Source organism: Leiobunum rupestre, chromosome 4, assembly GCF_980474605.1.
Source record: "Leiobunum rupestre chromosome 4, qqLeiRupe1.1.hap1, whole genome shotgun sequence".
NCBI classification, from domain to species: domain Eukaryota; kingdom Metazoa; phylum Arthropoda; class Arachnida; order Opiliones; family Sclerosomatidae; genus Leiobunum; species Leiobunum rupestre.
This window is the reverse complement of record NC_143387.1, coordinates 25604716-25623119: the sequence shown is the minus strand read 5'-3', so window position 1 is coordinate 25623119 and position 18404 is coordinate 25604716. Positions and strand designations below refer to the sequence as shown.

At 35.2% G+C, this 18404-nt stretch overlaps 1 protein-coding gene across 1 annotated transcript; it reads left to right on the top strand.

Annotated features, from left to right (window-relative positions):
• Positions 1–1836: 1836 nt before the first annotated feature.
• On the top strand, positions 1837–17251 carry LOC149947263 (ionotropic receptor 25a-like). Its single transcript, XM_090170621.1, has 17 exons — positions 1837–2039; positions 11662–11781; positions 11934–12233; positions 12302–12480; positions 13729–13782; positions 13842–13964; positions 14018–14197; positions 14262–14387; positions 14448–14564; positions 14638–14850; positions 14923–15122; positions 15182–15321; positions 15792–16041; positions 16113–16318; positions 16384–16516; positions 16597–16724; positions 16854–17251. Exons 1-17 carry the CDS (start codon positions 1964–1966, stop codon positions 17000–17002), a joined length of 2694 nt encoding a protein of 897 aa, XP_090026747.1. The 5' UTR covers positions 1837–1963; the 3' UTR covers positions 17003–17251.
• Positions 17252–18404: the final 1153 nt, after the last annotated feature.

The following is an 18404-nucleotide window of genomic DNA, read 5'->3' as shown; positions in this document are numbered from 1 at the left end:
AAAAGAACAGACCAAGTCGATACTTTTTTCAGCACAACAAGTTTATCGAGAGAAAAACATAAATCATTTTTTAGTAATAATAAAAACGTTTGGACAACAAAAAAGTTTGCGGAATAGGTCTATTACGAAAGTCAGGGGTTGAAACCTTTGTTCCACATCTTGTGAAAACTCACTTCCCGCAGCGGCGCGTTTAGGTAAATTGTAGCACTAGGCGCAGTTTGATTTTGGGGCCCCTTTTTTCACAAGGCCATTAAAGCCCAGGGCGTATCCAGGATTCCACTTCGGGAATTTTCAGATAACGTATAGAGTAGCTTAGTATGGCCCGAAAATTTTATTTATTGTAAATAAATAATTATTTATTTTTATAAATTTAATTTTTGTTTAAAATATTTATTACGAAAAATAAAGCTACTTAGCACATTCAAACATTTCTAATGGATTTCGGTTTTTCGGCTAAAATGGGGCTCCTAGAAATCGGGGGCACTAGGGCGCGCCTCGTGCGCCTGTGGGGAAAATCGCCACTGACTTCCCGCCAAATCGTAACACGTCGTCTGTCCCGTGGTATTCTCTCCTACTCTCCCAAGCTTACGAAACAGACGACGTTATGACGTAGAATAAGTGAGTGTACGCAAGAAAGAAGGATAAAATTTTCATCCTCTGACTATGCTAGTAGCTACCAGTTTATGCTATTTACGATTGGAGTTACTGAAATTTTAGTTTTAATTTTATAATAATTACCTAACACCGCCGGAGAAGTTATTTCGTATCAAATCAATCGAAGAATAGCTGAGGTCTCTGTTAGGTAACAATTTTCTTTCAAATGCATCCGATTTGTAGACTTTCCCTTGGAATTTCCACGTGCGGTAAATTTTACCTCGAGTACTGGGTATATCGACTGGTTGAAATAATTTAATTTCCGAAAACGTCTATTGTTCTACTGGTACGTTAAGTTTCAAATCGGCCTGCGTCGGTATACGGGCACGCGTGTATCGCCATATCGCCGCGTATGTTATTTATCGGTCAAGTGATTATAATATTTACGGTTCGCGAATTACGAAGTAGGTTTGCACAACCGCCGTAAGACTTCATTCTCTCGGTTCGTCGTGAGGCAAGCGCGTACGCCCAAGTAGTGACGGCGGGTCAACAACGTAAAAGCGTCATTATAATTCTTTTAAGGATCCACTAATGTCGTTATAAAACTTTTGTTTATAGCCATTAATATGTTTTTGCTCCAAATATCGTCGCTAAAGTATTAAATGTAAAAAGAGCGTGCCACTGTCTCAGGGCACTCGAGTCGAGTCTTTCCCTAATCCATATTCATTTGCGGTGTGGATCGAGATAGAAAACAACCTTCCACGAAATTCCCAGTACCGGTATCAAAAGTATCGTATGGCGATAACTACGCCCTTATTCTCCGGTTAATATTGGCGACCCAATATAGAAAAAAAAACTCATTTATTATTAACATTTATTTTGACGTTTTTGACTCTTATTTTCTCAGCGCGGCTCGTCACTTCCGCTGCCATTGCGCCGCTGCGTTAATAATTCGATTAACGAAGTAAAGCTTTTATTGCACCAACGCATTTGCGTTTCTAAGCTCGCACCCTGAATGCGGCGCTGCGAAATTCTCTTTAAAATATCTAAGATTTGATAATGACGTTTTAGTTTTACGCTGTTAGAATAACATTTACTGTTTCATTTCAAAATTCCGATTGCATGTCCAGAACGATCTGATATCGCTCCGAGAGATCGTTAAAAGGAATTCGACATAAAACACGAGACGGAAAAGCACCAAACAACAACATAGCGCAACAAGTGAAAGAAACATTTTCGTTTCAGTTGGATAATCGACAACGGCGCGGCTGCAGCTCGCATTTCCAACCTGTTGTTCTAGATCGAATAAGCCATGAATCTGGTTCCTTAGAATTACTCCTGAAATCCCGATTTGTCGATTGATCGAAATATGGAAAAGTTTTGGTTTTGTTTGTTATTTCTCCACGTTGTCGTTCTACGTGACTGCGTTTTGGGAGTTAAATTGGGTAAGTTAAATAAAAAGTTATAACGGCTTTTGTACCGAAATCATTTGTGCCTTCGAGTGCTGATTAACATTGTTAACGTCTAGATAAAATTTAATTCGATATTTAAAATTAAAAGAGCAATTGCTAGGAGGATGATGTAATAGCATTTTTGCGAAGGGGGTGCAATGTAAGAGAGGTTTGGCGATGGGGCGGAGTAACGGCATTTAAGATAGTTTGGGAGAAAGGCGGTCATTTTGAGTGCTTTGCAGGACCTGGGACCCCACCTTAAAAGCTGTGCGCCTGCTCTCGATAAGAATAAAATTCCAATGTGCCTAACTGCGCAATATATTTGAATAATATCAGAAATATATAATATATATGTACCTTCCGACACTCTAGGCAATTTTCTAGTGTTGTAAGTTGGAAAATTTTCCGGAAAATGACCGAGGCCCTTTTCCGGAAAATGTTCCGTATTTTTCCGAAAAAAATAAAAACGTTTTCATTCCATGATTAGTCTAATATATTGTTGCAAATTTAAATGAAGTGGCATTTTCGCTTCATTTTTTCGAATCTAAAAGTAAAACTAAACCTCTAGACTAGTTTGAACTGATTAACAATGTAACGCTATTAATGTTTTGTAGTATGTTTACTGGTATTAGACATTTTATATCGATAAAAAATTAAAAACTATAAAAACCCTTAAAAAGAAATTTATTTTACAATTTTTTTTTCCGATTTGCGGAAAATGTTCTGGAAACTTTTCCGCATTTTATTTTTCCGGGAAATTAACAACACTACAATTTTCAATAGACGCGATTTTCCCGCCAACCGCATCCCGGCTCAAAATTGACCACGTATATTATAACGATAATGTGGTCTATTACTATAGGTAGTCTAGAACGATAGTATTTCGTTCAGCATAATTTTTTCTTCGAAAACGAATTTTGAATAATAAACAAGAACCTGGGAATTAATAACATAAGCAGTAATCAAGACGGATATTTATCTCGCAAGATATCTACTATATAAACGTTTGATTATATTATAAATACGTTTATGGCCTTATCTCAACGCGATTATTAGAAAACTCGAATAATTCAATCGTTAATAAATTAAACAAATTAATGCATTAGTATGATTAACTATAAAAATGATTAACTAGTGATTAAAAGAATGAAATGGTTAACTATAACTACCTATACAAATGATGAACTAGTGACTAAAAGAATGAAATGGTTCACTATAATTAACTATAAAAGTAATGAACTAGTGATTAAAAGAATGAAATGGTTAACTATAATTAACATTATGAAATGGTTAACTATAAGTAACATTATGAAATGGTTAACTATAAGTAACATTATGAAATGGTTAATTATGGTTAACATTATGAAATGGTTAATTATAATTAACATTAAGAAATGGTTAACTATAATTAACAATATGAAATGGTTAACTATAATTAACATTATGAAATGGTTAACTATAATTAACATTATGAAATGGTTAACTATAAATATCATTATGAAATGGTTAACTATAATTAACATTATTAAATGGTTAACTATAACTAACATTATGAAATGGTTAACTATAAATATCATTATGAAATGGTTAACTCTAATTAACATTATTAAATGGTTAACTATAATTAACATTATGAAATGGTTCGCTATAATTAACATTATAAAATGGTTAACTATAATGAACATTATGAAATGGTTAACTATAATTAAAATTATAAAATGGTTAACTATATATAAAATAATAAAATGGTTAAATATCGAAATTTTATCTTGGCTTAAAAATAGAATGCTTAAGATTAATATTATTAAATGGTGATTAAAACTTAATCAAAATGAATAAATCGTGATTAAAACGTGATTAAAATGAATAAATGGTGATTAAAACGTGATTAAAATGAATAAATGGTGATTAAAACGTAATAAAAATGAGAAAATCATAATCAAAATGATTAAATCATAATCAAAATGAGTCAAAATCCGGGTAGAAATCCGTCCAAACAACGAAAGATTCCAACAGCAGACCGCAGTTGGAATCTTTGGTTATAAATGTGTGGTTTGGTTTTCATCCAACGTCGTATTTCGACGGGTGCTAGACCATTAATGTTGTATTTAAGAACGCTGTGCAGTGAAACTATTATTAACTGCATTTTACCGATTTACTGTTAGAAACAATCTGTTAATAAATCTGTTGTTTAAGTTAATTATTATCAGAATGATTAAATTGTATTGAAAATTATTAAACCATAATTAAATGGTTAAATCGTAATTAAATGCTTAATAGTAATTAAATGCTTAATCCTAATTAAATGGTTAAATCGTAATTAAATGGTTAAATTGTAATTAAATGCTAAATCATAATTAAATGCTGAGTCGTAACTAAATGGTTAAATCGTAACTAAATGGTTAAACCGTAATTAAATTGTTCAATCGTAATTAAATGGTTAAATCATAATTAAATGGTTAAATCTTAATTAAATGGTTAAATCTTAATTAAATGGTTAAATCGTAATTAAATGGTTAAATCGTAATTAAATGGTTAAATCGTAATTAAATGGTTAAATCGTAATTAAATGGTTAAATCGTAATTAAATGGTTAAATCGTAATTAAATGGTTAAATCGTAATTAAATGCTTATATCGTAAGTAAATGGCTAAATCGTAATTAAATGGTTAAATCGTAAGTAAATGGTTAAATCGTAATTAAAATTTGATGAAGCATTAATAAAATAAGATGGTTAAAATTATTTGAATTATCTTATGAATTAAACATGAAATCGTAGTTTAAATTATTTGAATTATCTTATGTTTAAAAGATGAAATTATAGTTAAAATTAATTGAATTATCTTATGATTAAAAGAGGAAATCGTAGTCAAAATTATCTGAATTATCTAATGATTAAAAGATGAAATCCTAGTTTAAATTATTTGAATTATCTTATGATTAAAAGATGAAATGACAGTTAAAATTATTTTAATTATCTAATGATTAAAAGATGAAATCGTAGTTAAAATTATGAAATGATGAGTTTAACATAATATGATAAAAAGCCATTGACAAATTACTTAAGGCGGTAAGGGGATAGAGGTTTTTTTTAATAAACATTTCATACGGAGATGCCAAGAAAGTAGACTGATTTCATTCATATCAGTAACACCATAAGTAACATAATCGTTAAGTGTCATACTTATGTTATTATTCAACTTATGATATATTATTGTTTCTGGAGACCAAATAATAAATAGGCTTAATTTTGAATTATTAAAAATTTTAAGGTTTATGGTGCGATTATAATTCAATGACATCAGAGTATTGGTTCCGAAAAAGATAATTGGGTCATTTATGAACGCCCTTAATTATCAAATTAATAAAATATGGATTTTGGGCCTAAGCTGATTATTTTTATTATTATTATTTATTATTTATCGTCTTTTGAAAACCAATCGCTTTTCAAATTTATATTAAACTGATTAAACAGTTTGGAATCCCAATTAAAGTGATTAAATCCAAAATTAAAAAAAGTTTATGGTACCTCTAACAATTGTAAGTAGTCAAATGGCTATGCTGCCTATGGCGGATATACTGGTCCAAATAGACCTATACTCTCTCCGCATTGCGTGTTAACGTAGCCTTAATATAAACCTGAACTGCCGAAGCCGACGTTTCTCTAATCCCGTTTGGTGCAAGGCTAGCTTGAACGGCCTCAAAAGAGATTAATTTCGATATTTTCTCGGAAAATTTGTTCCCCCCCCCCCCGCATAGGAAAAAAAACCGTTATTTTTCTATTGGTTTATTTCTCTCATGTGACTCAACAAAAAAGTCATGGCTATTGGCTAATGAAAATAGTCGACAGTTTTAACGAGCGAATGGGAGCGATGTTTATATTTGACGTGTTGGAAGTTTAAATTTCTTAAGTAAGAATAATTTTACTATGGCTACTTTGTGTGTAAAATAAACTCAGTGCAATCTTGCAGCGTAAAGTAAGGCACTCAAACGCTAGCCGTAAATTTTTTAGAGCCAAGTAAACTCTCCATAAAGATATAAAGATTTAAAAACTTTCTTTATTCTCTCATTAATTATTCTCATTAATTAAATGCGGTATTTCATCCATAATTTTGGCTCTCTAATTCCCTTTCAATAGAACTTCCTGATTCCACTCTTGCCCACTAGATAAAGAGAAAAGACGGCTCTTACTCAACGCGAGCAGACGACACTAAAATTATAGTAAAGAATCCTCTCTCCCCTTCCACCCCACTAAGCTCCACCTAGTCAAATTAGAACCTCCCAATATAGTTTAATTCTCGACCGCACAGCAGCGCTGTCTCCGAGATTTTTTTCAAATTTTTCATTTTTGTGGTAATCGAAGGGACAAGTTTTGACATCACGTTTTCTAGATAAAGTGCTTATTTGACTACTAATTTAAGCCCCATTTTCATGCTCGCTGGTAGCGGGTAAAAATCGACAAAATCCGCTTCAGCTATACACTTTTTCACTTTCCGCGTCGATCTGTTTCAAACAGATATTTTAGCTTTATTTTCACGCTTGCGAGTGGCGGAAGCGAATTTTGAAGATTTTTATCCGCTACCAGCGCGCATGAAAATGGGGCAGAGGTATTTTAAACATATGATAGTAGTTAAATTAGGACATTTTCCACCGGTTGCGGTATTTAATTTGTGGTTCTTGTGAAGAAAACTAAAAATGCCTTTATTTATAAATGTGGGGTGCGTGTGAGACACAATTAAAGACAATCTAATATAGAAATTAAAACAACAACGGATCAATTGTTGGCTATGCGTTTTCCTTGCTAACTACCAAAAGTGTACTTGCGAAAACTAAACTAAAAATCAATGTTACCTGAGACTAGGAGCGAGAAAATACCGGTTTTCTAGCTTTAGGTAGGGGTAAAAAACACGTTTACTTTAAATATAGTAGAAAGTGAATTTGTACCGTACATTTTTATTATGTTGAGAGCCTCTGATCTTTACACTAAGTATTTTGGACGTCAAAAAATACACTTATATTTATCTACATGAAAGATATATTGGAGATTAAGCTCTTACACTGAAAGGTGTAAGAAGAACGCGTAGAGCTAGTAACTTTCAATATACGAATTATTTTATTATAGTTATTCGTTGTTTAATTTTCAACTTAATTTAATTTAAGGTTATTTGAATTATTTACATTAAGAACAAGGTCTTTAGAAATGTTTCCGAGTTCTTCGCTACACATACTAGTCTAGTAACAATATCTCAAAAGATATACCATGTCATAAAATAATAAATAATTAATAATAATCAGCTAGGCTAACACCCAAGGCACCACCTTAGGCCTAAGTCATCAAGCGACTTTAGCCATAAATTCAGGTGGCCGGGATACAATGTGGAGGAAGGTTGTGGAAAGCCCTTCATACGACGCGAGCCAACAGCTCCCTACACTAATTATTACCGTTAATTTCAAGTTTTTATGGAAGGGGAAACCGAAGAGCTCGGGAGATAACCCCTTAAACCAGTGGGGAGAGAACTTGCAAACTCAACCTTTCTTCTGCTTTAACTAGATCTCATTGAAATTTTCTAAATTGATATTTTATACATCTGCTGATACCCTGAATTTATTTCTTTCGTGAATATTCCACTCTTTATAGTAATGTGTATACAATATCGAGTACATTACATCCCTGTACTCCGGATTATGAAGCGTCCGCATCACACCACGTACAGAATAATAATAATAATCAGCTAGGCTACACTAACTACGTTAACCTTAGGGCTCGGAATCGAATATCCATTATCCTAAAATATTTATAGTTTTTTCTTTAAGGGTAGAGTTGTAGAAATGAATAAATTGCAATTATTCATAAGACGAACTAAACAAAATATCGACATTTCGTTAAATAGATAAAGATAATGTTTTTTTAAATATTATTCATTTGGATAAATCTTGAATTCGCTTATCTTATTAGTAAAATATATGCAAGATTTTTTATTCTTATCACTTTTGTTCATGACCAAACATTTTTCGCTAAACATATCCTTTGAAATAGTGAAGTTGGAAACGAGTATTTTTATATATTTATAAACAATGTCTATTTTTTATTCATATAAACAATGGATATTTTACGTTGAATGTGTTGTGTAACTAAGGTAATTTTACTCTCTTATTCTTTTGGATAAATATTGTTCAAATAAAAAAATTCGCCATTTGGATCGAGCCGCTAACCTTTTCTGTTCATCCATGTCGACAATGGCTTAAAGAAGTGCTCCGCGTGGTTCCGGCTCCGACTTAAACCCTATCGGCTCCATTCGGCTCCGGCTCCAGTTCTATTCGCGGCTGGGCGTGGGGATTACACAGCGTGGGCTTCTGGCATTCAGAAGGTCGCGGGCTTTAATTTAAAAACACTCTATAGTAAAAACGTTTGTACTTTAGAGTGTTGTTCAATTAAATTTTAAAGAAACCAATTTAACACTGTTAAACTTGATATCATAGGTCGGGGGGCTCTGGGCTTCAAAGATCGCCAATGCCCTAGGTTAGGCTGGGGCTCTCTTTTGTATATTAGAATGCCGATCTCTACTTGATTAGTGCTCGGATTTCGATTAATTTTTATCCATGAATAAAATAAGCTCGGCGATATTTAAATAATATTTATTTAAATAACCAATAGTTGAATACAAATTGTAAAATGTTTGAATAAGCCTATTATTTAAATAAAACAAACAATTATTTAAATAAATTCCACTTTTATTCAAATAAATGGTTGGTTGCGTAAAAAACATAATTAAATAAGTTAAAATGATATTCTTTTTACCAACGTTTTTTAAATAAATCGGAAAATTTGTGGATAATGAATAAACAATTTCGAGCACTATAGTTGATATATAACGGTTAGATTGATAGCCGGGCAATGAAATAATATTATCGCCTTCTTGGCGAACTTGTTTGTTATGAATTTACGAGTCCTAGCAGTAGCAGTGGTATACTCCACTGATAACTTGGTAAATACTAATTATTTAAGTCCTAGCAGTAGCAGTGGTACACTCCACTGGTAACTTTGTTATCTATCTGGTGTAAAAATAAAATAAAATACTTTTATAAGTATTGATGAATGATGATGTTGTGAAGTTAATTTAACGCTTTGATTAGCTTTTGAAACACAATAATGTATTCTTTCACAGAAACATTAGTGTTATCTTAATATATACATGCGCTTAAAAAACAATTAGTGCAATCGGAGCCGGCTCTAGGATTTTGCATCCGGCTCCGGCTCTGGCTTTTAACGGGAGCCGAGTTTTGGCTCCGGCTCCGGCTCCGACACATCCTCGGAGCCGATATCGGCTCCTGCTCCGACCACGGTATTTTAGAAGCGCTTGTCTACGCCCTTAACGCGATTTCCATTACTCGCTACGAGTGACATTCCATTTGCTGGGCGATTTGGGGCTCGAGACCTTCGAGGAAGCAGTGGTGTCGCTACGGGGTGCGGGGGTGCGGACCACCCTGGGTGTAAACCTCAAAGAGCGCCAAGATGGGTGACACTCTTGGCCCTTGAAGCATCTGACGACAGAATAAAATCATACCTCGCTCAATGTGCAAGAGTGACTGTCACTCTAAATTTCCGCATTGGGTAACACTTACCTTAGCTACGCCACTGTGAAGTAGATCCGCGTGTTTGGATCTATCTAAATACAACGTACCAATTTTCCTCGTCCATAAATTGGGCATTGGCTGCTATCGCACCCAAAAAGATAAATATGAAAGTGGTACATCAAACGATAGGAGATATTCTCCGCTTTAACACTTCGTAGTCGCTTTCGCAAGTTGGGCAATTGGAACCCATAAAGTGGACATTCTCTATCCCTCATGCTTATGACAATAGAAAGGTAAATCGTACATCAATTTCATCAGACGATTGCTCCTTCGTTGTCGCTGTATGTATTTAGTTCGTGGGTCTTTTTGGGTACTTGGGGGCCCTAAAAAGTTCGACCAAAAAAACTAAGACAGTTGCCAAGTTTCTGAAGGCACCCTTCAACCGAGCAACGTATCCGTAAAAGGGGCGTCTTTGAATTCTTGTTCAGGGTTCGTACACGACCTGGAAAACCTGGAAATGTCAGGGAAGTTGAAAAAAGGCCCAAAAAGACAGGGAAATGTTAGGGAATTTTTAATTGAATCCAAAAAGTAAAAGAATTTACTTTCTGAAAATTGTAAACTCGTCAATTCCCTGAATCCTCAATGTACATCGCGTAGAAGTCCTAAATTCTTGCCTTGGAACTAAACTAATTCCGTAGGTTTATAGACAAATGCTAGTTTGTGTGTATATAAAATATTAGAGATCCGAGGTCTCCGTGGTGCTCTTAGATGTAATAGAAAATGTTCAGGAAATTTTAGTTAAAATGGTCAGAGAAAACTATATTATACACTAAACGACCGCGACCTCAAATTATACCGAAATGAAGATCGGGTCTCTTAAAAAAGTGTTCTCGATTTGGATAAAAGTAAACAAAAGCGATACCGATTTTTCTTTTGTACATGTAGATAATACATTGCCAATAAAAAATTTCAAATTGTTTTAAATTTATCCATTCGTGAATTTTTTTCGTAAATGAATTCGCCTATTGTTTATTTAAGATTTGGATATAATTATACTTAATATACGTTTTTGAAGGTTTGAGTTCGTTAAAAGAAAAAAAGCTGCTTTACAGCTTTCTTACGTGAATAACTATTTCTTAAAAAACATAAACCCTAAAACATATAAACAACATTTTCTTTATGAACAGCGAAATATTATTCAGATAAATAATTGTTTAAAAATATAAATTTTAAAGAAATGCATTTATTCACTAGTAAACGAAATCTATTTTCTTTAAATAAACAATCGTCATTTGGATATAGTAGGCCTTATCCATTGGATAAAAGTTGTAGGAATTCCGAGCACTAGTTAACCTCAACAAGTTTTTATGGAAGGGGAAACCAAAGAGCTCGGGGTAAACCGCTTAAACCAGTGGGGAGAGAACTTGAAACCTCAACGCAGAAGGAGTTGTTCCGAGTTTTCACCCAGTGCCACAAGCTTGGTTCGAACCCGGCTCCTCTTGCTGCGAGGCGAAAGCGCTAGCCACTCCGCGAGAGAACAAGACTTGGCTTGTCACTTTAGAAAACACAAATACGGTGCAATTTCAAATTTTCAATGATTAAAACAATATAATTTTTATTCTATTTTTAAATAAGAAATTAATAAAATATGGATTGCATAGGTTTTTTCATTATCGCTTAACAGGCAATCACAGTTTAACGGAATTAATAGCTATAGCCCTGCCTTTCGCCTTGGGAGAGCGCACCTAGAGTATTAAAGAATAATATCCATGGGTGAAATAAATTCTTGGCGATACCTAAAACTAATCATATTTAAGAACAAAATAATCACTCACTTCAGAATAAATTAATCTCACATTTTAAAATTAATTAATAACGTTCGGAAGCTTAGTAACTCCAATCTATAACGCGCAAGTAATATACAAATATTTGTAAAACGTTTTATTGTAAAAAGAAACCAATGTCCAAAAATTAGAAGTAAACACATTGAGACTAGCAGCTAAACAAAATTTGTGCTTAATTAAGTCATTTAATTTTTAAAGTTGTTCTGGTTGACGAGAAGAACAGTATTCCGAAAGTTGCGTCGAAAAGTGCGGCGAATTTCGTCAAGGATCTGGTGGTGGAAACCCTCGATGTTAAGCCGGGCATGACAGAGGAAGACAGTAAGCGCCACAATCATCGAGCATATCTAAAGGAAAATCGGTTCACTTTTAAGAAATTGTTAATGTTCTAAAAATATATGCACAACGACCTACTAAACTAAAATTCCAAGCTTACAATTCTCAGGATGACGTTAAGTACTTTTCTCTGATAGTTTGCGGTAGCTTGCTGAAAATGGCACCAAGCGTAGTCATCGACGGTACCCGGGAAGAGGACCTGGCCACAACTCAAGTGTCAAACCTGGTCAAAAAAATAGTCCGCAAACTGGCAATACCGACCCTCAGCGTGTCGCCCACCTTCAGTCCCTGGCCAGGCGCTCCTCTGGACGCCGCGGAAGCCGAGTATCTGATTAAAGTGCTACCTCCGGATTTAACCATCGCCGGAGTGGCTAAAAGCATCGTTGGCGCTTTCGAAAATTGCAGAGCTATGATGGTGGTACACGACAGTTCATTTTGTAAGTTGTACAGGGTTTTGTTAAACAATTTTAATCGATACTGCTATCTTTGAAACTCGTCATGTAAGCGCTGCAGAATAAAGTGGGTCTGATTTTCGACAATATCGGTTGCGCCGTGGCCATCGAGAGTGTCAACAAGGAGGACATAAACAAAACTGGAAAGTTGATGGAGAAGATCAAGGCCTCCGATGTCGGAAACATTTTTATCTTCGCCGAAGTTAACACGATCCAAACACTCTTACAAAAGGTAATGCAGTTGTTGGGTAAAATATTTCGTTCTCAGTATTTAAAATAAAATGCTAAATACTTGCTAGAAAAATATTTTTTAAATAAAATACTAAATACACTTTTGAAAAAGTATTTAAAAAAGAATACTTTATTTAAGTATTTTAAATTACAAAATACTCTATTTAGGAACATTTGATATAAGTAACAATAATGTAAAAAAATTATAATTTTTAAAATTGACCATAGCTCTCAAATGTTGTAAAAGATTTGATATTGCATTCGTTTGAGCCGAGAGAGTAGTGCTGGGACAAAACATACATTTTGCTTTAACGTTCATCGTAATTTTATGAAGGCTAACTATTTTTAAAAAATGATCAATTTAAAATGTTTGGAAAATTATCATTCTCTGACACTGAGGGAGATGTATCCATTTTAACATAACAGATAAAACTGCTGAAATGACGGTATCGGTAGACTATTCACCGGAATTACTCCCTTATTCTCGCGCTGCTGCGTATTTAAAAACATTTGAAATCCACAATAACAGTATGGGAAAGAGTCACAAAAATACCATAATTTGTTGGATTGTAATATGATTATGGTTAAAATTGTTTAATTTTTAAAATTTCGGTATTTTGCCAACAAAATACTACAAAAAAGTATTTAAAAAATGCAAAATCCTTGATCATAAAAGTATTTAAAATAAAATGCAAAATACTTGATCAAAAAAGTATTTAAAATAAAATACGAAATACTGAAAATGCATTTGAAATACTACCCAACACTGGTCTTAATACAAAAAAGGTCACTGGCGAGATAAAATTGGAAAAACATTTATGGATATAGGAAGCATGAGAGCCAAAATATATTTTATGACCTATCTTTATCCTCAGTTTAAGACATAGAACAAGATCAGCTGTGTTAATTATAAAGGAGCCAATTAATAGGAATCTGAAAACCTATATAGTATTACGCCTGGTCATGATCAAAAATCGAAAATCAAATTTTTCTTGGTAACTTCAAACTGCTACTGCATCCACCCAAACCATGTCAGCAATTCTTACCTAAAATCACTGTTTTCCAGTTTGCAAATATATTTCTGTGAAAAACCAGTTCGTGAAATTCATACTAAATTGTTCTCCAAACTTCAATAACACGAAACGAAACAAATAATATTAGCTTGTACCAAATAAAACGCAATTTTAAACTGAGCATTTTCGAGGAGTAACTCGTTTTCATAGCATGTTATTTTTTAATATTTTATAAGGCTTCGGATATGTCCTTGTTCAAAACGCATTACAGATGGTTTGCGATAACAAAGGTAAAAATTCTTTTAAAACGGTATTAAAATAAAATACTAAGATATCTTCATCTTTAAAGGAAAACGTCAAAGTTTCATGCCCTAATTGTCAAAATGGGTCGTACATTTACGCCACGCCAATCGTTCAATACAAAGACGCAGAAAACGAATTTTTAAAAGCCGGCTTAGCCTACGACGACATAGTAAGTGTACTTTGTTAAAATTGTACAAGCGATACAAAGAAATCCTTGTGTAGGTGCATAGCGCGTTTCATTTCGATCTGGCTCGAAAAGTGGGTGACATGGTAGAAAAAGCCACGGCAGCAGAGGGCGGATGGCCGAAGGAATTGACGTACCCGGCGGACTGCGCGACGGACTTGACGGACGAAGCCAAAGCCGAAAGAGCTAATACCAAACTTAAATCATTGCTCGAAGAGGCAAGTATTTATTGCGTTCTAGATCATCCAAATGTTACATATAAGCATAAGGGCTCAATTACAGGCACCACTGAAAGGGGTTTATGGCGACATCGTATTTAAGAATACAGACGCTAAACGAACGACGGCGTATCAGCAAGTTAAAATGGACATTTTTCACACTACAACGACACCAGAAGTCAGAACTGACGTAAGTCATTAACATACGCGTGACTAGCAGGATTAAACTAATATAACTGAATTTTAACAGGCCATTATAAAATGGCAAAGGAAATTGGGAGTGTCACCGAAAGCCGAGTTGACAGGGGACCCTAACAACTTGAAAAAATTTGACGCCATTCCAATGTTCAGAATTTCTACCATCAACGTAAGAAACGGGAAACGTCAAACCTCGAAATTGTTCTCCAAAATGATCCGTTCGTTTTCTCCGTATCAACCAGGACCCGCCATTCATCTACGCGACGAAGAAAGAGAACGGAGAGGACTCTTTCGAAGGATTGTGCATCGATTTGTTGGAAGAAATCAAGAGGGTGGAAAAGTGGGACTTTGGGTATCGGATGTTCCTCAGCAAAGAAAATCGGCACGGAGACCTGAGTGAATTTGGAAACGGAAACATTACTTGGAACGGAATGATTGGTGACGTTGTCAATGGGGTAAATTACGCTAGAAGTCCAATCACAAATACCATTTTTCAAAATTGAACCATAATTGGAACATTTTGGTAGAGAGCGGATATGGCTTTGGGCCCCTTGGCTGTCATGGCGGAAAGAGAAATTGCCGTGGACTTCACGGTTCCGTTTTACGATATGGTTGGAATCTCCATTCTCATGAAGAAGAAGAGAGATAAAAAGGAGCATTTCAAGTTCTTGACTGTGCTAGAGGCCAACGTGTGGGCCTGCATCATCGGAGCCTATTTCTTCACCAGGTGAGAATAGCGGCGCTAATAAATGCAAAACCTTTAACTTACGCTTTCTAATAACCTAGCTTCCTCATGTTCTTGTTCGACCGGCTGAGTCCGTACAGCTACCACAACAACAAGGAGAAATACAAAGACGACGAGGAGACGAGAGACTTCAGCCTCAAAGAATCCCTCTGGTTTTGCATCACCTCCCTCACACCTCAAGGTACGTTTCGACGAAATCTTGGACCCCAGAGTTCCGAAATGGTATCTAACAGGTGGTAAAGACCAAACACCGAGAGGGCGAGCCGGCGACGATAGAAGCAAACATTTATCGACAGACCACTATTTGAGCGTAGATGTTCGCCGTAACATTAAATTGAGACGTTTTCCCTGTTTTAAAGGGAATATAACCTCAGTTATTTTGAAAAATTGAAGGGGTCTTCCATAAAGATTGTTTTGCAGGTTATATTCCCATTAAGGATTGATTTTCTTTATTTAACAAACTATTATTAAATTCACTATCTACTAAAAAAATTGGTATATTGCAATACTATTGCTGGAGTAGGTTGCGAGTTTTTGTACGTTTTTTAACTTCTTTTTCGTTTAATATTAACCATATTTTACATTTTCGGAGTACGTACTTTACGTTTTTCACTTGTTATGGATAGACATGACGATTGTCTTTCACCACAGGTGGTGGGGAGGCTCCACGTAATCTCTCCGGCAGGCTGGTGGCGGCCACTTGGTGGTTGTTCGGTTTCATTATCATCGCCTCGTACACGGCCAACTTGGCCGCCTTCTTGACGGTCTCACGTCTCGACACCACCATCGAGTCACTGGATGATCTGGCCAAGCAGTACAAAATAAAATACGCCCCCATTGACGGCAGTTCCTCGAGAACCTACTTCGAAAGAATGGCGTCCATCGAAGAACGATTCTACGAGTGAGTTGAATAGGTTTTAATTCATCCAAAGCTGGCTTTAATTTGATTTCGATTTCATATAATGATTGCAGGATCTGGAAAAATATGTCCTTGGATGACACCCTGAACGAAACGGAAAGGGCCAAGTTGGCCGTCTGGGATTACCCTGTCTCGGACAAGTACACAAAAATATGGTGGACCATGAAGGAGACGTCATTTCCAGCAACATACGAAGACGCTATTCAGAAGACCTTGAGCACAACATACAAAGATCCAGTAGACGGTTTCGCTTTGATTGGTGAGAAGAAAATATTAACTTTATGGCCTTGTAGTTAACATTCACGCGTTACAATTCTTCTCTAGCCGAATCTACGAAAGTCAGGTACGCCACGATGCTAAATTGCGAACTGAGGCAAGTTGGTGGGGAGTTCAGCCGGAAGCCACTGGCCATAGCCCTACCGAAAGGTTCAGAGATCCGGGAAAGACTAAATAAAGCGTAAAGTTCTATTTTGAAAAATCTGCTCGTAGCAGTTGCTCAATGTCTCCAACTTCAACATAATTCTATTACAATTGCAGAATTCTAAGTCTGCTGAACGAGAGGAAGTTGGAAAGTCTGAAAGATAAATGGTGGAACCACAACCCTCATCTGCTGAAATGTGAGGAAGCGAAGAAGGAAACCGATGGCATCGGTCTCGACAACATTGGTACGTAAACCTGTGATACATTAAGCACCTTAGTTTACTTTCGTACACATAGAACTAATTAGTAAAAGGGATAAGTCAATTTTCTGGAAACACTAAGAAGCGTAATATATGACGCGTCTATTTGTTTAGCTGGTATTTTCTTCGTCATGTTGATCGGGGTCGCTATGGCTTTTGCGTCACTGATCATAGAGTACATGTACTTCAAGACCAAACGCAGTGTCAATAAGGTCGTAAAGATCAAAGACTTCGGTCACGGCAAAGACCCAATCAGGCGATAAATTCAGCCAGAAGCCAAAGCAAGAATTATCAACACTCACATTCAACGATTTTGAATTGTAATCGTGATTTATAAGTTTTCGATATTAAGCACAAAATCAAAATGTGTCAATGTTTTTTAAACCAATGCTCAATCAACACCCTTATTTAAATAAATCAATGTTCTACGAAATCACACTAACTACAAATACATATCTTACAAAAAATATTTTCTGCTTTAAAAAATTTATTTTCCACTACTATTGTAAGCAAAGAGAACAATTTTATCGCAATAAAAACTATCTTGAGCAATATATTCTTCGTGCGTGTCTATTTTTATTATTTATATTATTGAGAGTAAGAGGCACGCGAGGAAGTGGATAAACAAGATCGTAAATGAAGTTTCGTGGTATGAATAGTGTAACGGCCCCAGCTTTAGTCTCGTCCACCGAGTGTAATAATGTATTGTAAGGTTAACGAAATGACTGGAATTTTATTTTATAAATTAAAGAAAATTAGGAAACCAATATTTTTGCCCTAAATATTTTTCGTTCTAGGTACGTGCCTTGTTACCTATACAAGTCCTTGATAGTACCAAAGATAATTTAAACTCGTACCCTAGATTCGAATACTGAGAGTTTTCCCATTGACGGTTTTGTTACGTAGCGTTTACCCTTTTCCGGCACGTGACCTCAGAAAAATCGGGCTCCATCGGTTGCGGCACGGCCAACTTCGATCACGCGATATAGCGCGGCAGCGCGTGATTGAAGTTGGCCGTGGTTGCGGTAAGGCGCAAACCATGGAGCGAATTTTTTCTGAGTTCCGGCGGGAAGTGGGTAAACGCTAACGGCAACGCGCGAGAGAGTGATTTCGAATCTAGGGTACGAGTTTCAATTATCTTTGATAGTACTAAATAATTCCAAGGTTGTCTAATAATACTAATCCGAGAGGTATAGATCCTTCGACCTCTTTACCGTTATTTTGGCTTATCAGCCTAGTTTATACTGTAAATGAATGTTACGAGTTAGAAATACCAATGGCCGGGATGATCGAAAGTGTTATATTTCAGTGAATAAAAATTAATTGTAGCTAATATAGAAATTTAAAAGAAATAATTTGTGAAAGGGGCCGTTCACAAATTACGTTACGCAGTAAGAGGGGGGGGGGGGGGTTGTTGTAGCGTTGCTACATGTTAACGGGGTTAAGGAAGGGGTCTGAAATATTTCATTCTCAGTACTTAAAATAAAATGCTAAATACTTGCTAAAATAAGAATTTAAAATAAAATACTACATAAACTTTGGAAAAAGTATTTAAAATAAAATACTTTATTTTAGTATTTTAAAATACAAAATACTCTATTTAGGAACATTTGCTATAAGTAACAATAATTATCTGTCAGTCTATTTCTCCTTAAAGTATAAATA